Source organism: Xiphophorus hellerii, chromosome 9 (genome assembly GCF_003331165.1).
Source record: "Xiphophorus hellerii strain 12219 chromosome 9, Xiphophorus_hellerii-4.1, whole genome shotgun sequence".
NCBI lineage: Eukaryota > Metazoa > Chordata > Actinopteri > Cyprinodontiformes > Poeciliidae > Xiphophorus > Xiphophorus hellerii.
In genome coordinates this window covers 32808526-32831756 of record NC_045680.1, presented here as the reverse complement: position 1 = coordinate 32831756, position 23231 = coordinate 32808526, and the positions used below count along the sequence as shown (strand labels likewise).

At 40.2% G+C, this 23231-nt stretch overlaps 1 protein-coding gene and 1 long non-coding RNA gene across 5 annotated transcripts in view; one reads left to right on the top strand and one right to left on the bottom strand.

Annotated features, from left to right (window-relative positions):
• Positions 1–374: 374 nt before the first annotated feature.
• Positions 375–23231, top strand: part of LOC116725443 (dual specificity protein phosphatase CDC14AB-like) — a 25046-nt gene continuing 2189 nt past the window's right edge. The window contains exons 1-17 of one of the 4 annotated variants that reach the window (XM_032571498.1): positions 375–812; positions 3065–3155; positions 4311–4386; positions 5440–5532; positions 7080–7159; positions 9656–9722; positions 11595–11657; positions 12602–12689; positions 13108–13338; positions 14859–14997; positions 16607–16763; positions 17327–17407; positions 18366–18466; positions 19118–19165; positions 19253–19381; positions 20407–20749; positions 22103–22242. In XM_032571498.1, coding sequence (XP_032427389.1) covers positions 767–812; positions 3065–3155; positions 4311–4386; positions 5440–5532; positions 7080–7159; positions 9656–9722; positions 11595–11657; positions 12602–12689; positions 13108–13338; positions 14859–14997; positions 16607–16763; positions 17327–17407; positions 18366–18466; positions 19118–19165; positions 19253–19381; positions 20407–20749; positions 22103–22213 — 1944 coding nt within the window. In that variant the 5' untranslated portion in view covers positions 375–766 and the 3' untranslated portion in view covers positions 22214–22242. The remainder of the gene's footprint in view (positions 813–3064; positions 3156–4310; positions 4387–5439; positions 5533–7079; positions 7160–9655; positions 9723–11594; positions 11658–12601; positions 12690–13107; positions 13339–14858; positions 14998–16606; positions 16764–17326; positions 17408–18365; positions 18467–19117; positions 19166–19252; positions 19382–20406; positions 20750–22102; positions 22243–23231) is intronic. The other 3 variants (XM_032571500.1, XM_032571499.1, XM_032571501.1) reach the window with 3 other exon arrangements.
• The window catches only part of LOC116725447 (uncharacterized), a 19304-nt gene continuing 16470 nt past the window's right edge, over positions 20398–23231 (bottom strand). Inside the window, exon 3 of the long non-coding RNA XR_004340404.1 lies at positions 20398–20412. This is a non-coding gene — a long non-coding RNA (uncharacterized LOC116725447). The remainder of the gene's footprint in view (positions 20413–23231) is intronic.

Genomic DNA, 23231 nt, shown 5'->3' with positions numbered 1-23231 from the left:
TATTTTATGGAGCACTTTGCGTTTTTAATGAGTATTTTATGGTAAATTTAGCCTAAAGCTTCACTTATTCCCTTTTTTGTGATGAAGTCCGAAGGAGTAGAACCAAAGGATACGCTGTAGTCATACACACACAAAGTTAAAAATTCAGTTCAGAATTACTCAACTCGAAAAACATTTTACTTTTACTGTAAAGCAAGCATTGTACAATAAAATGACTTGTTTGAGTCAAATTCCCTGGTCTTTCGGGGGTTCCTGTTTTTCTTCCTGGGGTGTTTCCCAGTGGACCATGAACGCGGCACAAAGTGTTCTGTACGCTGATTGGCTGCGGTATCCCGTAGCGCGGCTATCGTTGTTATGGCAACGTATCTTAAGGAGGGATTTGGTCAATCAGAGTTTCAGACTCTCGCCAAGCTTGCGGAGCTTTAACATGCTAATATGCTAATCCGGGCATATTATCGGGTAAAGGGGGAGAAACAAAAGACGAGAAACAATGGGAATAAGTTCGCAGTGAACGAGAGGAAGCTACAGTGACCGATGGGAAGCTGAGGAGGAAGTTTTAAAACTTTTTAAGCACGCTGTGTGCGGTTCGCTGCTAGCCCCTCAACGGCTAGAGCTGCTAGCAGTTTGAAAACTTTCTGAAGCCGCCCAGGAGTTAGACGGACCCTTTCTGGAGCTCTCGGCAGGAGCAGAACGAGTGCAGGAATTAGACTTGACTCATGACCGTGGAGGTGTGAATCGCTCCCCGGTCCTGTCTACCCTGTTCCGGATGGCTGAGGAACGCGAGCCGCAGGGAGCGGCAGAGATGATCAAAGGTAATTTTAAGAAATATGACGTTAAAAACTAAACGCCACAAGACTAGGTCATCAATAAACATTAAAATATAATACTTGAATTTAAGAAACTCACTTTATAACCTTTTTTTTTTTTTTACAACCTTTTAAAGCTCACATTTAATTAGTTTGGACTATTCCTCTCAAACTTTTAAAGTAAAATTTATTTTATAACTTTCATTACATTACACAAATTATATTCTTTATTTACAATTATTTTTAAATTTCAAAACAGATTGTTATTTTTGTATTGAATCTACCAGAGGTGAGGATAATACTAAAGCAGTACTTTAACATATATAAGTAAAAGATTAATGTCAAGGCAATTATTCAAGACAGAAGAATTAAGTATTTTGTTAAAAGACTAACTTATCAGAACATCTGATTTAAGCTTTACAAATATAATTATGCCCCAATATTGATATTTTAAAGACAAAGATATATTTATATATATTTAATTCTAATAAATAATCTGATTAAAAAACAATAAGTCCAGACAGAAAAATTTTTTCCAAATCAAAAATTTTGATTTAGACATACATCCTACAGCAGGTAATATAGATGTCAGAACTGGGTAAAGTATTTCCAATGACTATATACAGTATTTACTGTATTATTTTAATTTCCAAAAGGCTCAGCAGTTAGAAAAGTATAAAGTATTTAATTTTTTCCCCATAAAGTGTCAACACTGGTAGCTATGGAAAACATCAAAGATTGAATATTGTCTCTTAAAACAATATTTTTATGATTAAACCTGAATTTATTTCTATTCTTTTTTTCTATTTTTGAATCAAAATGTTTGAAGTTCTTTAGCTGTAGCTCCTCAGTGGGGGAGGAGCCTCTGGTGGACATTTAATTTGTCTAATTTTGGAGCTGTGAGTTGTTTTTACTTGAGCTGATCTTTCCCGTCTCTCAGGCTGCAGCTTAGTCATGATGATTACAGGAAGTGTTCACAGCCAGTTAGAGGCGTGTGGGAAATGTGGTCTGAACCAAAGTCACTGGTTTGATGTAATGGACAGCAAATATCCCAGTTGATCCAACCCAGGTGGTTTACTGGGACTCAAGAATGCTGGTGGAGGAATGTAAAGGAGTTTGTTGAAAAATAGTAATTGAAAATGTAACTATCAGATTTAATTATCTTTGTATTGTTTCTACAGATGTAGGATTTAATAATTCATTCATTCAAATTAAATAGCATTTTAATTAAAGTTTAGTAAATTGTTTTGTTTTGAACATAGGTTTTAAAAAACAACAATGTAAGAATAAAATCCTCTAAATCTTTTTTTTTAATTTTCCTAAATCATTTCAGTCCCAGATGAAACTTAAACACAAATATTTCAGTAATAAACTGCAACATTTTGTAATAGCAACAAATATTTCATGTCACAGAAAAATGCAAGATTCAAACCAAATTACAACCAATTTTCTCCCCCAAATATCTGACATGTTGGTCTTATTTCAGTTTTCCAGCAGTTTGTCATGTTTATTGCAGAAATGTGTCTTCATATTGTTGTTTTCAATCATTGGGTGGATTTTTTTATCCACTGGTTGTTTTAGATTTCTAAATATCATGAATTTGGTTTGATTCAGATTTTAATTATTCTGTTTCTGCTCTGCATGAGTTGCTGTTTATTCGATGCAGAAAAAATATTAAATTAAACAAAATAACGGACTGAACATTGATCCCTGTGGGACACCACAAGTAACGTCTGACAAGTCAATCGTTTACGTTTAGGAAATAGAAATAATTTTGGCAATTTTAACTGACATAAAACTGAAGTTAGGTTTGATTTAACTTCAAATATTAACGAGGAAAAATCAACTTGTGCTTATTTGGCCTGTTGGCTGAACTCTGAAAGCCTTTAATGGATGTTTTATGGTTGGTGGCTGAGATGTGACCAAAGGACAGTCTGGTTTTCTGGACGTATTGAATAATAAAACTTTGGAGTCTTGCTGCTGTTATCATGTTTCTCCTGATCAGCTTTGTTTTGCCAATCTGTCGACTCATCAGGAAGAAAACAAGTTGTGTGAAAAAGGTCGTTCTGCTGCTTATAGAGTCTGAAACGTTTTAAAAATATAATTTATGTGAAGATCAAGAGCTGCTGTGATAATGAAATGACCAAGAATCTCCCACTGATCCGACGTTTATTCCTCTGAATCTCATCTGAGTACTGGAATCATAACCTGTATCATCTGGTTTAACTGTAATATTTATTATTAATGTTTCCCTGCAGACCGTCTGTACTTCGCCACGTTACGCAGCAAACCCAAAAGCACCGTCAACACCCACTACTTCTGCACCGACGACGAGTTTGTCTACGAGAAGTAAGTTTGACTTCAAACTGCTTTCACTCATTTATACCACGGCTACAGATCATTGGGTGACCAGAGAAAAGATGGAAGTTTTGACCCAAAAACTTAAATACATGTTTTATTTGTGATATTTGAGACACTTTAAAGGTTAAAAAAGACAGTTTTCTTTTACATGAACCAACTTTCTTCTTCTGTCTCGCTGCTCCTGTTTAACAAGTGAAAGTGATGAAATGTTGAGCTTCTGACTCGTTATGACTGAATGAATCAGTTTGATTTCTTTGTTTATCAGAAGCCTAAAGTTTGAGGTTAAGTGATTTCACGTCCAGATTTATTTCTCTGTTGGGGTTTTGTTTAATATCTGGTGATTCAGTCTCTGTTTATCTGTTCTTGCTGCTTCGGGTCTTTTAATCAAATAAAAACATTGAAAATTAATTAGTTTGATCCTGAGAAAATGGGTTTCAGATTCCTTGCAGCTAGAAAAGTCATGATAACAAACTTTGTGTTAAACCAGTGGCGTCTAAACCTTTTGGACAAAAATGTCAAGTTGGAAGAAGTCTGGCAGCCACAAAATGTTTAGTATTTTTTCTTTTTAATTGTTTATTTTTTTAATTTAGGTTGTTCCTGAACTGTGATCAAGGGCCGCCCAAAATCATTCCGTGGGCCGCAAATGGCCCCAGGCCGCACGTTGGACACCTCTGTGTTAAACGACAGTATTGATGCAGGTTTAACCTCCCTAATGCCACTAAACCTTAATGTTGTAAAGAAAACAATATATTTGAAACATCCAGAACAAAAACGATAAAACAAGATGAAAAAAAAGCAAAACTGGAACTTTAAATAAAATGGATTTGGAAACAAAACTGCCTTTCTTTATCATGTGATTAACTGAGTTATTATGACATCATGCAGCTTCCAAGCTGTGTGAGAATAAATGTAAACAAAAAGAATATTTTAATATTTTTCAGCTTTTTTCAGTAAAAAGCATTTTTCCGCCAGACGTTCCAGGTCAGTTTGGAGCGACCTGCTGGATATTTAGATCGCTCTGAAACTTTCCCACACGCAGGAAGTATTTCTGGACCTGCGGTGGGGATTCTCAGCGTTACTTCCTGTTTCCTGTCTGCGGCCCTCGGCGTTGCTTCATGCTGTTTCTCTCATGTTTCTGCCCAGTTTCTACACAGACTTCGGGCCGCTGAACCTGGCCATGCTGTACCGATACTGCTGCAAGCTCAACAAGAAGCTGAAGGTGAGTTTCTCTGCCGCTGATCCTCCCTCTGCAGGAATGTCCTGAATGCGGCGGGGAGCGATCCGAGCGTGACACAACCTCCCGCTGAGACACTGTTAAACGCGCTTCCTCTGTGTTTGTGTTGGTTGCCATGGCGCCCGGATTCCTCAGGCGACCGGACGGTCCGGATCGGCCTGACTTTCTCCAAGTCGGATCATGTTTCATCACAAGCTGACGGAGGATCTGGGTTCACCTGCAGCTGGTTCCCATTTAAACCAGTCAGATTCACTGGGTGCTGATGTCACTCACTGCTCTGAACTTTTAAAGAGCTGAAAATAAAAACTAATTTAGAGCCACAAATGTTGCATAACGTTTAGTAAAAACACAACTTTGACATTTTTAATAATCTGATTCGTGGTCATTTCATAAAAAGTACCGTTTTGTTTCTGTTTTTGGGTTTAAAAACAAAGAAAAATATTTACAAAATCAGGATACATTTTTTTCCACAGGAAGTTTGTAGAAAATAATTTAAATGAAAGAAAGCACTTATTTTCCAACGTAATAAAATATAATAAATAAATCAAATTTCTTTGTTTATTTCAGCAACAAGGCAGGTCAGAGTGCTTTACATCATAAAAACACAAAAATAAAAAGTAAAAAAACAATAAAACCTTAAAGTGTTCACTCTTTGGTGGCTGAATACAAATGCTTGCCACACTTTTCAGAATTTTATTACCAAGAAGAATCCTGGAACCAGCATTACTGCTGCTCTACAGTTCATAATGTTAAATTGTCATTTGGGATCTAATGAGCTCTCCTGCTGGTGCTGCTGGGCGGATCCGGGTCCAGCCGGTTCATCACGGAGCCTCTAATGAGAAAACGGAGGCAGCTGACGGTTTAACAGTCGGCTGAGAGAATCTGCAGCTCGCCGTTTCCTCTGATTCAGCCGCTGCAGTTTGACCCGACCGGCTTTAATTCAGTCATCAGTTCACACGTTCATAACGCACAGAAAACGCTCGGCTTCTGTTTGAATGAAGGGAAACGATGAGTAACTGTGTTTGTGTTTCTGTGCAGTCGTTCACGCTGACCAGGAAGCGAATCGTTCACTACACCAGCTTCGACCAGAGGAAGCGCGCCAACGCCGCCGTGCTGATCGGCGGCTACGCCGTGAGTCCGACTCTCAGCACATCCCACCGTCACTTTAAAAACAGGAGAAAAAAACACTTTGAGGGTTTCAAGTAATATAATGATAAAAATGCAAGAACACATTCTCAAACATCAATAAATTTTAAATTCTGATGAACATTTAATGAGAAGACATTTAAAATATCCAAACAACAGAAACAACAAATCAAATGAATCATGAAGTCAAAAATTATCCTTAAAAAAAAAAGAAGCTGGTTGAGACCAAAACACCACACTGAAGATTTAAACATCCAGTTTTTGGTAAAAAGATTTAAAAACCATAAATTGAACGACTGAGCTTCTTTTAATTGATCATGTGATTAATTAATTTATTGATTTATTGGGACAGGATTGAGGCTGATCTTTATTCAACGTTCAACCCAACATTTCTACTTTAAATGAGCCGTTCTGATTTCCATTTAGTTCTGGTTTTGTTGGATCTTCGTTGTTCAGGATCTTCTAGTTCTGTAGTCCCAGTCCAGAACCAGAAACCCAGCTGGTTCTGGTTCTGGTCCAGAACTCTGCAGGTGGGACGGTAGAAGCACACACTCTCTCCTGCTGCGTTTCGCACGTTGAATATTTGATGGCGCTGAAACAAAAGGTGATTGTGTTCACGGAGCAGCTTCTGGCTCCGACACAATCAGACCGGGTCGGACCCAGCCAGAACCGCAACAATAAGAGTTTTTCATATTTTCTGATGCAGAACAGTTTCCAGCGTTCCTCCTGCTTTTCTCTAAGACGACGTCGAAGTTCAGATAATCAGAAATGTTCCCATTAAAATGTGCAAAACTTTGTCAATCAGCAATAAATCAAGTAATCGCATGTTTTCCTCTTTTCTCTTGTTCTCCCAAAAACTGGATGATAAAAGTTTTCACTCTGGTGTTTTGGTCTCAACTGGCTCTTATTTTGAAGGACAGTTTTGTTTCCATAATTGGTTTTATTTGTTGTTTTTGTCGTTTTGTTTATTTTGGATATTTAAATTGTCTCATAGTGCCAGAGTTAAATGTTCATTAGAATTTAAAGTTTGAGAATGTGTTTGTTCTTCATTATTAGCGTCTCAAAACAACAATATTATCATTTTATCGCAATAACTTCTGGGACAATTTATCGTCCAGCAAAGTTTTGCTGTCATGACCGGCGAACGCTAAGGTGAAAACAAAAACAACTATTTCCTTTAAATAAGAAACATAATGGGAATAAGATTGTTTACACAATAAGTCATTACTAAACAATCTGCTCCATCATCTTCTTCTTCTTTGTCATTTCCTCCAGTAGTAACATCCGGTTGTTGATCATGTGACTCTTATGATGCTAAAAAATGGTTTTTATTGCAGTTTTATGAAATAAAAAAAATTCCACCTCATCCTGGCTCCAAAACTTTTATCACAAAATGTAAACTTTTCCAACTTGTTGTGTTTCCATGAGCAAATCTATTTCCTAAATATGACATTAGACAGTTGCATGGAAACGCAGCAGAGCCGCTTTATTTCCTTTTCTGGGTTTGTGTCACCATGTTTTCCTTCCTGCAGGTGATTTACCTGAAGAAGACTCCAGAGGAAGCCTTCAGAGCGCTGATCTCCGGCTCCAACGCCGCCTACCTGCCCTTCAGGTGAGTCACCGTCACACACACACACACACACTTACCTGTTATATTCACTAAAGGAAACGCTACGGTTTTACATTTTAGGCAATAAAATGTTTATTTTCTTAGTTAAAAAAGGGATTTAATTATTTGTTTAATGTATTTCTAATAATGTTTTAAAAAGTTTGAGGTTAAATTAAAAATCTATAAAATGTTCTGATTGTTTTATCCGATTAATCGTCAGAATAATCGATTAATAAAATAGTTGTTAGTTGCAGCCTTACTCAGGATTATATTTCAGGTATAATGTGTGTCGGTTTTATAGTTTTACTGTTGTTATCATAATAATTAGATTTTTGATGAATATGGATGTCTTTTAGAAAATCTAACTAAATTCATTTATTGTTTTCTGTTAATTTGCATATTTAATCGTCTGTAACTTGTTCTTAGTTTGTTTTTCTTTGATAGTTTTTTATGAGTTTGTTGTCGCAGCCTTACAGCAAGTTGCCACAAAATAAATACCACTGCAATAGATTTTTAGTGGAAACATTTATTTTTATCCCAATAAAACCAAATGATGTCCTGACAAACCTTTAGGTCCATCAGAATCTCTGCAGGTTCTGGATGTTTGTCTGTAAAACATTTAAATAACGTGGTGAAACATTGTTAACTTTTCCTCCCCCAGTTGCACTAAAATTCGGTTTTAAGCACCTTCTGTTGTTCTAGAGAGATTTATGGTTAATCTGCTGGCGTTTATTAACAGGAGGAGTTGATGGTCGCAGGATATTTGCAGGATTCAGAGGAGATTGTTTAGTTGTTCTGGTTCAGCTGATTATATAGAACCTGAACTGAACTTTAAAAGTTGACCAAACGAGGGAACTTGAGAGGGAGGAAGTGATTCCTGCTGCATGTCGTGAGGATTTAAAGGTTTTCTTAAAGCTTTTTGGTGAGTTTATCGGGTCCGATCTCCCTTAAAGAGCGGAAATGTTCCAGCTCCAGTTTCCTTCTGGCTGCTTGTTTCTGCAGCGTCTGACAGTAAAAACCCAAAAGTTTAAAACAATTATTTAATCTAAAAACAGAAACAAAGCAGTCAGGAATGTCTTCATGCTGCCCAGAACCAGAACCAGAGTCCAGCCTAAACATGTGAGCTCTGATGGCCGACGCTCAGCTGGCAGCAGCAGAGGAAATATTTACCCTCAGATTCACTTTTCAAGCCGATGACATCATCAGACTTCCTGTCCTGGAAGGATCTTCTGATAAAAGCTGGAGCAGGAAACTCAGTCCAGTTCCACCAGTAAACGGTTCTGACTGGAAGAACTGGAGTTCAAGCTTCTGCCACTGCTGACCCAAACAGAGGAGCACAGCCTGTGTGTGTGTGTGTGTGTGTGTGTGTGTGTGTGTGAGAGATAAAGGGCTTTTTGTTGCCATCAACACACTGCGCGGTTACATAACAGCGGAGCCGCTGAAAGGAGGAAGACTTTGTTGTTCTGTCGGCCTCAAGAGGAGCTCTGATGGATTAAACATGATGCAGACAGGCCACGCCCACCGAGCGAGGCCTTCACTGACCGCACAGAAAATGACCGTCAGGCTTCCTGAACCCCCAGATCCTATTAGTGACGTAAAATTAGTTTTAAGGAAGTTTTTCCTCAAATAGGAACCCAAAAAACAACCAAATCTGGAGTTTTCTGAGTGAGAAAGTTCTGTTTCTCCTTCCTTAGGAGAATATCTGTTTTCCCAAGTTGTTTACAAACAATTGAAAGCTTTATTACAGTAAACATTTCTGACATAAAATTTAAGAATTGGATGCATGTGATGGATAAAAATCCTCGTCTTGTTGACAGATTGAGACTTCTTCTGGTTCCACTGCTTAAAGAAAGTTTCTCTAAAACTGGCAGCAGGTTCTGGACTTTAAAACCCGTCCAATCAGCTCTTCTTTAACAGGGAGTCCAGAAATAAATGGATCTAAAGTTAAGGCATTAAAATGTCTTAAATTCACTTAAAAATGTAAGTTGGCCTTAAATATGTTAATCCCAGGTCTTACATTGTGTCATAGCAGGACTTTTTAATTTCATGTTGAGTTTTTATTACTCACACAATTTTCTGTCAGGCAAACATTTGGGTCGCATGCAGACATCTTCATTACAGTCTCTGGCTTGAAGTGGTTTAGGCTAATGCTAACTAGCTGCTAATGTACCCATGCTAACTAGCCTTTTGGGATTTTTCCTGATGCAAAGCCACATAATGATCTGCAGAAACAGATGTGATCAGTTTTCCTTCATCTCTCCGATAAACTGGATTAATTTGGTTTGATTTCTTTCATTTAGCATGAAGCTTCCTGATTCAGGTCGTTCCCTCAGCTCCGCAGGAAGTCTCAGTCTAAGGTTGTAAAGTCAACATGAGGTTTGACAGGAAGTGAGGATCCAACAGACTGATTGAGTCGTCGCCGTTAGCAACCGCTGACATGTTTTTATTTTGCTAAAATCAACTCGTCTGTATCTTTACTGGCGTTTTGTGTCTCTGCAGGGACGCCTCTTTTGGAAATTGCACCTACAACCTCACAGTGCTGGACTGTCTGCAGGGAATCAGGAAGGTGAGATCAGAGGCCGCCAGAAACGTTTATACTGTGAGATCAGACATTGTTGAGCAGAGATCCAACAAATGACTCCAGAGGAAACAGGAAGCGATCGGAAACAGGAAGCTGTCAGAAACGGGAAGCAGTCTTAGCGTTTGACTCCAGAGGAAACAGGAAGCAGTCTTAGCGTTTGACTCCAGAGGAAACAGGAAGCAGTCTGAGCGTTTGACTCCAGAGGAAACAGGAAGCAGTCTGAGCGTTTGACTCCAGAGGAAACAGGAAGCAGTGTGAGTGATGGACTCCAGAGGAAACGGGAAGCAGTCAGGAACAGGAAGCGGTCAGAAACGGGAAGCAGTCTGAGCGTTTGACTCCAGAGGAAACGGGAAGCAGTTGGAAACAGGAGGCATTCTGGGAAACTCTCAGCTACACAGTATTGTTGCATAACGACTCGGCGTGTCGAAGAGCCGCTGAACGGCAGCAAATCAGAGGCCGGCAGCTAATCGGTCAGAAGTGTGAATAATCCGTTGTGGAGCGTGATTACATACTGGGATCTGGGGCTGCAGACGTGGCAGATAACCACTGCAGAGAAAAGACTTTAAATCTGGCTGCTGCTCTTTCACTTCCTGCCACCTTCAAATCGTTCTGGTTGATCAATAATTCAGGATTTCTGAAGAACTTCACCTGTTTTTGTTTTTCTTCAATCTTGACTTCACCATGTGGGATATCGATCACCAGTCATGCTGGTCAAAGGCATCGACCCAAAGATCTTTACTTTCACCTGTTTCCCACTGATTATATATCAGTACTTAACTCTCATATGTTTTACACGTTTATTGAAATATTGTTTTTAAATGTGATTCTTCATTATCTGCTTGCAAACAATCTAAAAGCATCAGAAGATGTTTTATCACTGAACCGGGTGAAGGAGCAGTTTTTGTTTTCGATTTCTCACAACTTCCTGCTTTACAAAATGGAAACTAAAATGGAGGCGACAGATTTTAGCGGTTGGAGGATTTCTCTTTAGTCTTTGACTAAAAACCATGAGCCATTTCTCCTGCTAACGCTAGGCTAACATGTTAGCTTTGGTTGTATTTACCCAGAATGCCCAGAACCAGAGTTCACTTCAACTGAACCCGGACCGAGGTTTGGAGGACCAGAGATCCTCCCCAAACAAACCGGACTTTCTAACCAAACGGACTGGAGTCGGATTAAATCAGATTAAACAGAGCTGGAGTGAACGGCTGCAGGATACCGGCCTTTGAATCCTGACTTTGGAAACCACTGGTTTCATTAATCTGACCTCCAAAAAAAGGAGGAAAGAACAACGATGATTCTGCAAACGGTTGAAAACTGGACTCATTAATTCTGCCTGCCAGACCCAAACGCCGTGACCAGAGGTTGAACCAGCAAACAGCTGGCACCGTTCGTTCTGACAGAACAGAAAGAAGCAAAGTTCATTTTCTTTCCCATCGGCGCTTTCTATAACCTCTGACCTTTAGCATGTTAGCATCGTTGCCTGTAAAGCCCAACTGCAGTCCAAACAGTCCAGTGGGAGATGACATGGATCTGCATGACGGGTTTCATTTTTCTGCGTTTGGTCGGATTAATTGGTCCATCTGTGGATCAGGTGTTGACTCACCTTGACCTGCTGCAGGTCGGTCTGCGTCACATTTCTGTCTGCTGCCTTTTCACATTCTGGAGAATAAATCAGCTCTTACTGCTGCTGCCGTATGTCTGCATATTGATGAAGTAAGTCCTTGTTTAACGGTTTTAATCATCAGGATCAAACGCCGCAGTGAGGAAATGACCCGTCTGTAACCTTTAGCGTAGGAAATGAATCTGAATTTATCATGTAGTTAACAAAAACAAACTGTTTTCATCGTCTTCCAGGCTTTGCAGCACGGCTTCTTTGACTTTGAGACGTTTGATGTGGACGAATACGAACATTACGAGGTAAAACCAGTAAGACCAGTCACTGCTTTAATGGTTTGAAAACAGGTTAACGCAGCTCTGGGAACATTTAATTTGAAGGTGCATAAGACTGACATAACTCCACCATAAACAAGAAGGAGTCTCCGTGAATGTATACAACTGTTTCATAAAGTTTCATTTGGTAAATAATGAACCTCTTAATTCAAAGTTGCATTAAAAGTTTCATTATTTACGGAAAAACACTTCATATCAGTCATAAATGTAAAGACCCCTTCGTGTTATGTCAGTCGTTAAATAAATAGTGTTACCAGAGTTGGGTAGTAACTAGTTACATTTACTAGAGTAACATTTTTGAAAAAAATTACTTTTAGGAGTATTTTTACGCTGTACTTTTTACTTTTACTTGAGTAAAACTTCTGGATTTTCTACCCACTGAATGAAAATCAAACGTGTTTTAACCAAAACTTCACCAGAAACAGTTTTTATTTAAGTTTTTATTAAAGTTTCTGAAGTTTTTATATCGAAAGAAACAGATTTGGAAAATGTTTCTTTTGCCTGATTTTGTTATTTTTTGTTGCTTATATGAATTATTGTCATCTTGGTCCTTAAAATACCAAAGTTTCTCCTTAATTTTATAATTTGATGAATTGTCTGATTATGTCATTTTTAAATATTAAATGATTGATAATTTGATCAGGTACTCAGTACTTGAGTAGATTTTTTACCAAATACTTTTTTACTAGAGTATAATTTCCGATACTCTGATAGTTAATGAAGTTTTCTGCACCTGAATGAGAGAAACTCAGAAACGTGGACTGTGGTGCCCTCTTCTGGAGAACCGGAGTAGTTTCACCTTAGCAGGACTAAATTAAATCAAGCCTGAGTTAAACTAGTCACAGTTTTATATTTCTCTGCCTGAAATCGTGTAAACTCTCTGCGTTGTCGGCTCGTCTCTGTGTCTGCAGCGCGTGGAGAACGGAGACCTGAACTGGATCGTCCCGGGAAAGTTTCTGGCCTTCAGCGGACCGCATCCCAAATCCAGGATAGAAAACGGTGCGTGAACAAATTCAAACTGTTTTCTTTGCATAATTCATGAAAAACACAAGAAAACATTACATTTCACTGACAGGTTACAAACTGCTTTTGTTCATCAGTTTTCACTCTGGTTTTCAGCAGCTGTTTTTTTTTTATTTTATAAAAACCTTTCCTAGTTTAAACAGTATAGATTTTCCCAGGATGCATGGCAGTGTTTATGTTCCCTCCCTTTGTTGGATCAGGTTAACCTCGCTCTCGTGTTGCACAAGTACATTCCTGAGTTTGTTCTAGCTCAGATTCCAAAGCTTCCAGAGACGGTGAATTAGTGAGAAAAGTAAATTTTCCACTCCTGCACCTCCCAGCTGAAGTTTTCCAGATGATTTCAGAAAGTCGTAATGACAGACGATATGTTGGAACGACGCTCTGCCCCCTGCAGGTTACCCTCTGCACGCGCCCGAGGCTTACTTCCCCTACTTCAGGAAGTACGGCGTGACCACCATCATCCGCCTGAACAAGAAGATCTACGACGGAAAGCGCTTCACCAACGCCGGCTTCGACCACTACGACCTCTTCTTCATCGACGGCAGCACGCCCAACGACACCATCGTACGCCGCTTCCTGCACGTCTGTGAGAACGCGCAAGGAGCCGTGGCCGTCCACTGCAAGGGTAGGCCCCTTACTGGGAATGCTGGTTCCCAGAGTAGCCAGCAGGGGGCGGGCTGCACCTGGGAAAGGTTTCTAGGATGAGGACAGAGGTAAAAAATGTTCTTATGTTCTGATTTTAGCTGAGCTTTCCAGTGAGGATGAACAGAAATAATACGACTGAGTGGTTTTGGGCCGTTGTTCAGCATGGACACTGAGGCAGGAAGTAGAAACAAATGGCACATGGTTTCTTTTAGCTAGCGCTTGGTAAGTTTTTGGCCCAGTAATAACTTTATGGGCCCCATTGGTGACCTTTTTGGTCGCATTAATAACATTGTTGACCTCATTTAATGGCCTTAACTTCCTGATTAGTGACCATTTTAGCTCATTAATAACCTTCATGGTGCCATTGGTGACCTGTTAATGTTTAATTTCCAGTTTGGGTCAAAACAATCATTCCTGTATATATTTTTTATTGTCATATTCTGTTGTTTGTACCAAATGGATGAATAAAAGCAGATTCCTGTTTTCCCTGGTGGAAACAGAGTTTCTCCCTGTGGGGGTCAGGTGTGTTGGGCTAAAATAAGCTAATTGTTGTCAACTGCTGGCCTTCCTCGCAGAAACACTCTGACAAACTTTGCTGGACGGTAAATTGTTCCAGAAGTTATTGCGATAAACCATAATATTGTTGTTGAGTCATTTTGGTGTCTGTTTCTCTTTTACGGCTCCATGTTTGCTTCATATCTGGATGATTCTCAGAAATGACTTTGGATCCTTTCCAAACATCCAGATGTCAGTGACGTCGTTTCTCATCGTTTCTTGGTTGATCGGGGCTGGGAGGCTTTTTGAGATCTTTACAGAGTGACTAGATCCTTAAAACGTTTTAAATTCATTTTAAAAAGCAAATTGCCCTTAAATACTTTAATCACAAGTCTTAAATTTTCTGTCCGGAAAAGTTTGAGTCGCCCTCAGACGTCTTCATTGCGTTCTGAAAGGCGGTTGAGGCTACCGCTAACTAGCTGCTAGCATACCGTTGCTAACTGGCTAACTAGCCTTTCTGTGTCTGTTACAGATAAGTGTGAATTTATCACCACTTGGTCGGACAAAGTTTATACATTTCTATGGAGATAAGCCTTAAATTAATTCATAATGTCTCAAAAAGGTTTTAAAAAGTTTTAAATTTGAGTTGTGAAACCTGCAGCAGCCTGTCATGGCCTACTTCGTGTTGTCACACGGGTTCTGTTTAGGTGAGCTGGAAGAGAAATTCAACCCAAACAGATGTGACCTCAGTTAATTTGATATTTAAAACCAGGAGCTGAAGGTCCAGGATGGATTAAGAAGCTTCATGAATTTAAAAACCTCTCCTTGTTTTTGACTCTGGTTCTGTTTGACATTAAACCGCGTTTGCTCTGAAACGGGTCACATACATGACGGCTGTGATGAAGCAGTGTCTTTCTGTTGGGGTGATGATCTACAGCTCGGTTCTGACGGTTCTGATCCAAACTGCTCAGATTTGTTGCTGCTGTTTCTGTTTTTCTCCGCCAGCTGGTCTGGGCAGAACGGGCACTCTGATTGGCTGCTACCTGATGAAACACTACCGCTTCACTGCCGCCGAGGCCATCGCCTGGACCCGGATCTGCAGGCCCGGTTCTGTCATCGGGCCGCAGCAGAACTTCCTGGAAGAGTGAGTCTCTGCTGGTTTGTGGTTCTGCCTCTGGTCTCTGGTGGTTCAGTTTCAGCTTCCAGGAGACAAAATGCACAAAAAGAATGAGAATCATGCAGATTTAGCATCAATATGGTTCATATTTATGTCTCAATGAGGAATAAATCAATTCATCACACGATAAATTAAAATGAGCTCAAGATTTATTGTTTCTCTCTTCCTGCCAGAAACTGGGTGATAACAGTCTGCAGTCTGCTTCGGTCTCAACCAGCCCTTATTTTGAAGGACAATTTTGTTTACAGAAACATCATAATTCCTTTTATTTATGAGTTCTGGTTCAGTTTATCGTCTCATTTCTGCTGCACAGCTTTGAAATAATTCCTGGATTTTCTGACCAGAAAACAGAAGATTTACAGAGAAAACTCAGATCTGATGGGATCTTTATTTGAGTCCAGAATGGAGGAGCTGCAGTCTGGGTGTGCTCTGCACAAACAGCTGCAGCTTTTCAGTATCAATGATTACTGATTAGTTTTAAATGCCAAACTGGTGACGAAACATTTCCTCTTTTATCCATTATTTCTTTGTGAACGGTTCCATTCATTTTCTCCAGTTTACACACACAAACCCAGTTAGATCCAAAGACAAACTTGTTAACTGGTTTTAGATGGATCAAAATGTAAAACAGGCGTTGAGAACTGGAGCAAAACCTGATGAGGAGGGAAGATGGACTCTTCCTCTTTTAAATCTCGTTAATGATAAAGTTTATCATCCTGGGGTGCTGAGGTGGCGCAGGGGTTCAGCACAATGCAGCCGTCGCAGGTTCGATTCCCGGCCTGGAGACCTTTCCTTCTTCTTCCTCCTTCTCTAATTACCCACTTTCCTGTCAATATATTGTCAAATAAAGGCAACTAGAGCCAATAAAACCTTAAAAAAGGAAAACATTCATCATCCTGGCTGACGAGACTCAGCGTTTTTCACATGAAGGTGATAAAACAAAGTAAGGAGCAGAAGTGAGATCAGGAAGACGAACAGAGCTTATCGGCATCACATTGTTTCACCTCCTGATTGCAGTCGCCAGCGTCGCTAGCATAACATTCCCGCCTCATCACGGGAAGCCAGAACCTCCATCAGCAAGCATCAGAACCTGAGGTCCGGTTTGTGTTCCGCAACAGAATTTCCTCCAGATATGAAAACCCTGAACAGAGACAGGAAGCAGCAATAAGAGGAAGAATGTGTCGGCAAACTCCGAACAGAAATCAGATCGTTCGCTCTGTCCTGTCCGGCCGATCACTGTGACCTTTGACCCTGGTTTCAGGACCAGTTGCAGGTGTCCAGTCTGTTTCTGGAGGACTGAAGTTTGGCTTGAAACTAGCGATGCACTGATCCATTTTTTCACCACCGATCCCGATATCTGAGGTTTAATATCGACAGAAGAAATCAGCTGAATTTACTTAAAACAGACATAAATGTATAAATTTATCTGATAAATCTGGTTAAGCTCAGTTTCACCAGTGGATCGGAGCGTTCACTGCGTCAGAACTTATTAAATAAATGTACGTTTTAATTAAAACGTCGCAAGGTCGTCTCTCTTAAACCTCATCCTGAGTGAAGATGTGATCTGTGTCCACAGCAAGCAGGCGTCTCTGTGGCTGCAAAGCCCGCACACTCTGAAGGGAAGAACGGAGGACCAGACGGCGCATCTCATCAACGGCCTGGACGAGCTGTCGCTAAGCTCCGCCCACAACGCCAACTTCCTCCGATCGGCGAGCGCCGACCATCTGCAGGAGGTTAGACACACAAACCGCACCGTTCCATCGACTCTCAGCGGAAAACTTAAACCTTTAGTGTTTTGGTTCATCTTTGATGCATCGCTCCAGACCCGCCATGTTGGGCCTGAAACGATTAATCGGATTAAACGTGATTAATCGATTTATTGAAATGATCATCAACTAATTGAGTAATCAATTAATTGTTAACTGGAGTATACAGACTCAAAAAAGGTTCATATTGAGAGCGGTGATTAGGCCAAAACTGTTTTTTAAAGAGTTAATTTCTTCTGGGGCCCTTTAGAAAAAACAATAGAAACTGAAAATTTAGCCAAGCTAGATACATTTTTTAAGGCAGTTTTTAAGTAAAAGTCAACACAAAGGGTTTGTAACATAAACACTTTGTGTTGCATCTTGCATCCAGGATGTCCTTAAAAAGTCTTAAGTTCAGCTTTCTAAAATAAAAGCCTTAAAATGTCTTAAATTTCCTTTAAAACACATAAAAGTTGTTCTTCAGTCGCTTATTCCCAGGTCTTTGTCGTAGCAGGACTATTTATACTTTATGTAGGTTTTTCTCCTCGCAGGACTTTTCTGTCAGGCAAAAGTTTCAGTCACCCTCAGACATCCTCATTGAACTTTGTGACTCGAGGCAGTTGAGGCTACTGGTAAGTAGCTGCTAACATACACCAGCTAACTAGCCAGCTTTGTTTTGTTTTAATCCATTGTTCAAATTTATGGTCGTTTGGCCGGATGCCGTTGGTCTGGACGACGTTCGTCTTCAACACCAGCTAACTTCTGTTGCTAACCCAGAAGATGCTACGCTCACTCTGGGCTAACGCGCTCGGCGCTGCTGGAGTTCAGGCTGCAGAGAGCAGGGCTGGGCGGTACGGCTCTAAAATAAAATCACAGTTTTCATGCCAGATCCGATTGTGATTTTAATCAGGCATGATGCAGGTGAGCCAAAATCCTCCAAAACGATATCTGCAGAATATTTTGTCGGAAATGTTCAGAAACTAGCGATGCACCCATCGACTTTCTGAGGTTTGGTATCAGCCGATCAACTACAGAAAACCAGCTGAATTAAAATGTTTCTATTTTAAAACGCAGATATAAATTTATTGAATTACAAGTTTATCTGATAACTCTGCACCAGTACAGCTCAGTTAAACCCACCAACAGCTTCACCAGTTCGGTCAAACATGTAGAAACAACTTTAATTTGTTCAGTCAGTGAAATTAGAAGCAAACAGCAGGTTGATAAACTGCAACAAACCTTCAAACGGTTCAGTTAGGAGTTTTAAAGATGATGTAAATAAATGACAGTGTGATGCCACTCAGTGAAATAGATTGGATAGATCCGCCCTTACAGATCAGGCCTGAACTGTTTTCAATTTCGTGATCGATACAGATATTGATATTGGATAGGTGCCTTTCTAGCAGAAACAGTGAATATTGCAGCTTATCTACAGAAATATTCAGGTCTTTGTTGGTAAACAGAATCAGTAAACAGGAGAACTCCAGAACTTCTCTAACAAAATCATTTTTATTATAGTTTTGTTTTCTGTTCTCCGCCCGTTTCCTGTGTAACCCGTCGCCTCACAGGAGCGCTTGTTTTCTCCTCCAGGGTGACATTACAGACGGTTCGGGTCTGACGCAGGGCGACAAACTGCGAGCCCTGAAGAGCCGCCGCCACCCTCGCCCATCTGTGAGCGGAGGAGCTCTGAGGTACAGGACTGAACTTTGACCCCAGGCTGGGGCTCGTTAAGCTGCTTTTAGATTAAATCCTTTCTGCGTCGACGTGTATCACTGGATTGGACGTCGCGCTATTTATCGCACACATTCACAATCACATCGTCAGCTTTACGACAGCCATCCAGGTCCACCAGCGTCACATTGCACAAGTCAGGACAGGAACTGGTCTCTGTGCCTCATTTGTTTGTAAAATGTTGAGATATTCATAACAATTATCAAGTACAATAAAATATTTTATAAAATGTAAGAGCCGTAGTTTGTTCAATTTGAATTAATGCTGTAAAATTATTGACCAATATAAAAGATAAATTCCTTTAGTCCTCTCTTGCATCTGGACAGAAACCAAACTGTTTACAGATTTATAAACACATTTTATGCATCAAAACATTTTCAACTTAAATAATATTTTATAGAAATAAAGTCGATTTGGGTCATCCTGCGTCAGAGCAGCCTGGTTTGATGGAAGTGACTCGATGCGTAGTGATGGCGCCTGCAGGAGCGCGTCGCTAGCTGTAGCACATCGCTAGCTGTAGCGCGTCGCTAGCTGTAGCGGCTAACAGGCGCTGATCCATCCAGTAATAATTATCGGTGGTTTTGTAAACTGACGGTTCTGTTTTGTTGCAGATTTGAGGAGCCAAAGACCCGCCACCGCTCCAGCTCACCGCCGCTCCGGTACGACTGTCACCTGATGGGTCTGGTTGGTGGAATCAATAATACATACAAGTATTGATCATCATTTTATGTTTTATTTGCTTTCAGGTTATCAAAAGGGAGCAGTCAAAGTCCCGCCTCCATCCACAAGCCCTCCAAACTCCCAGCATCCTCTACTTCTCCTGCTGCCAAGAGGATCGGGAGGAACTCGTTATCGCCGATGTCAAACATCCGAAGGTCAGAACTTCCTGCTGCTCTTCATCACGTTTACTCCTCCGCTCCTCTTCCTCATTCTCCTCCTTTCACCTCGTCCTGTTTGTTACATCCTGCTGCTCATCATCATCTACTTCTTCTCTTCCTGCTGATCTCTGTGAACAGGAAGTCATTTAAACGGTTTTAAATTTAAAGAGCAGCTAAACCCCAAATCAACGTTTTATTGCAGATGAACTATAAAGTGTTCGTTCTGTTTTTATGTTTCTGTGCAAATTTTCACCTTTTAGTGTAAATTTGTTCTGCAATATTTTACCCAAACTGTCTCAGTGCTGCCCTCCTGTGGTGAATCAGTGGCTGCTGAATTTTCCTATTGGTTGCAGCGGTGCGGCTCGGTTAGCGTTCATGACTGTCGGCCGGGTTGAAATGAAACTTTCTCCCTCAGACACTCTGAGGGAACAAAACTGTAACGTTTACAGAGTTTTCCATCATCGCTTCTTTAAATTAGCTCGTCAATTAAAATTTTTTTTTTTTAAACTCGCTAGATTTATGTGGGTTTTTAAAAAAATCCCTCAGTTTGGTGTTTTTTGCTCGTCAGTTTTTATCGTCTCCAGATTTCTTACATGTTGCTTTTTAAAAACTGTTGCTAGATTTGTTGCTCGTCAACTTTTTTAAGTTGCTAGATTTTTGAATCGATTTTTGAAAGGAGAATCATAAGAACCAGAATCTTCAAGCAGGAAATCTGTTGAAACAAAAACTGAATGTTATGAGTGTCTGGATATTTTTTAACTCCAAACCTTTTCCTAGTCGACTGCCGTTAGCTAGTTTGGTTTAAGAAAAAACATTTGGTAGAAATTCAGGTTAAACTCCAGTAAGTGAAGCAGCAGCACCACCTGCTGGCGGTGACTATAACATCCGTAGGAACGTTGGTTTCCTGAACTGACTGATTCTCGTGGGGTCAGAGGTCATGAGCAGCACCCCTCGTTGTCTCCTGTCAGGTGTGTTTGTGTCACATGACCTGCCTGTTGATGTTTTGTATCTGCTGACCTCAGCTCAGCCTTCGGCTCGCGCTTGGCCAGCTCCCTCGGAGATCTCTACGCCGCCGACGCCGAGGAGGACGAGAAGACTCCCTTCTCCTCTTTTCCTCCCTCCTCTTCCTCCTCTCTCTCTGTAAGCCCCGCCCCCTCCGCCCCTTCGCCCGGCTACAGCGGCGGGCCTCGCGGCGCGCAGCACGAGGTCAACAACAACAGTACCTTGTACGGCGGCTCCGCGGCGCCCCCTGCGGTCAAGGGTTATATGAGGCCGCAGCATCAGGACGTCAGTGCCTTCAGGGGCCACGGGCCCTCCAGCGCCATGAAGGGCCCCTCAGGACGTTACCTGAGCCGCTCCATACCTGTAAGTCCTCCGACACAGCAGCAGCTTTGCCCCGCCCCTTTGCTCTGATTGGTTGTTTTTGCTTCCCAACTCTTCTGTCCGTGTGATTGGTCCGTTCTGATCACATGACGACGCGTTCCCGCGCTGCAGCGACTGGAGATGCACCAATCAGATTCAAAATCCATAAAAATCTGATCAAACTTTAAAAAAGATGCTTTGATGCATAAATTGGGTAATCGTTGCCATAATTTATTAATTGGTTAACTGGAGAATTCAGACCATAAAACACTGAAAGAGAAACTCACTTAAAGCTGTAATTGAGCCAAAACTGTTTAAAAAATATTAATATTTATCAAGATGAAAAATATTCAAATATTTTCTATCCAGAACTGAAGCTGCATTTTTAGCTTCTCCTGGTTCAAATTCTGTTAAAAGAAAGAAAAATCTCCTATTTAAACACATTAACCGTCCAATTATTAATAAAAACAAAATATCACCGAGCAGAAAGGACTGAACTTTTACATGCAAACGTTAGAAATATTTATTTAGCAAAGATTCATCCTTTGATACAAATGATGAGATAAATAACAAAAATATTATTATGTAAGAGGAATTCATTTGGATTTTTGCTTTTCTAGTGTGGTATAAAATATTGGCAATTTATTTTATCCAATTAATCATCAAAGTTGCTAAACTTAAATTTTATTTGGACTCAAAACTAAAGGCTGCAGCACAAATCACAAAGAATGCAGCTTAAAATGTTAATCTGGTAAAAAATGTAAACTTTGTTGCTTTAATTGGAAACAATGAAATGTATTAATTTTTTAAATCAACATTATGGAATATTTTGTTGATATTTTGCAGCCTGACCGGAAACTAGTGAAACGAATTTATCAAGTGAAAAGTTTCTTATCATAAGAATTCGGATTTAATGCAAAAACGATAAATATAAAATTATTTATGTGTGAAAACAGCAAAAACTGTGTGAGAGCTGCATAATAAATATCAACAGATCTGAAAATATGATGAATTCAGGTAGAACCTTAAAGCTTAAAGGTTGGAAATGAGTTGCAAACATTTTTTCAATCATATTTTTATACTTATCAATGTTTTCTGTCCGTCTTTACGTGAAACTATCGTTTCTACCAAAGAACCTGTAGCCTGTTGAGTTTTATACTCGTCAGAACGGGCAGGTTGGAAGCCAGAAATCGGTGCCGGCCGTACAGGCCGTGATCGGTGCATCTGATCCTCCGGAAGCTGCAGGCGGAGGGAACGCCTCGCCGCTCTGACTCGTCTGCTGAATGTCTCCGTGTTTGTTTTTTGTCCGACGTCGTTTCTGTTTCCTGTGATGTTTGGTCTCTGAAATCCTTCCAGCTCTTCTCTAAGCGTGTTGATCAGGGGAGCCGAGGGTTTTCTCTGCATCGGGAAACTTTAGCTTCACTAACCGCCAGAGCTGCTGCTGAGACGAGGAAACGCTGCCACTAAGTCTGAGGCTGAGCAATGAGACACAAAATGTAAGAACATAGAAAGATAAAATATCTGAAAGAGCATCACAACATCCAACGATGAAACCAGAAGTTTAAGAAAAAGACACAAAGATCATGATGATGTCATCGCTTTAGAAACTTCTGATTGGTTAAAATAAAAATTACACTTAGAAACGTCACAGTAACCAGTGATAATATTCAGTGAACTTCAGATCATTCAGACATTATGTAACATTATAACCAAAATAAACCCTGTGATTATTAAGCTTACGAACATAAAAATGCCTGTTCAAGTTTCCATGGAAACTCAAATTAACAGAGACACCTTGAACACACCTCACTGCCTGCTGTAACCGAATCAAAGAAACATGATAAAAATATCAAAATATAACGTTTTATTTTTATTACTGTCTATTTTTGTGTTTTAAAAGCACTTTGAGCTGCTTGTTACTGAAATGTTTCTTATAAATAAACTTGATTATATCTGATTGATACTGATGAGATGAATATTATCTTCTGAATTCAAAGAAAGTTTAAAAAAAAACTAAAAAATGTTCTCACTAATTTTTCTGGCATTTAGCAAAGAGAAATAATTTTGCTGCTTCTAACTGACCTGAAACAAAATGAGTTTTATCTGATTTATGTTCAGACAGAGAGGGACAGATGTCCACGTTTCCTTTTATTCTGTGTATGTAAACTTCTGGTTTCATCTGTAAGAAGTTTCAGAATATAAAAACAAAAATCACCAGCAGGCCTCCGTCTGGGAAACGTTCCAGGAAAGTGGAAGGAAAAACTTCATCCTGATCAGATCTGGGTTTGTCTGTCGTCCAGAAGCCTTTCGTATCTTTACACTCAGCCGTTCGAATCCTTCCCAGGAACTCCAGGAGTCAAAACCGAAAGTAAAACGCACCAAGTATTTCCTGATGAGAAAACGCACGCTGGGATTGTTGCTGTAATTCGGTTTACAGAAACCGGCTGGAGAAGGAAGACGAGGAATTCCCCTTTTCCCGTTCTGG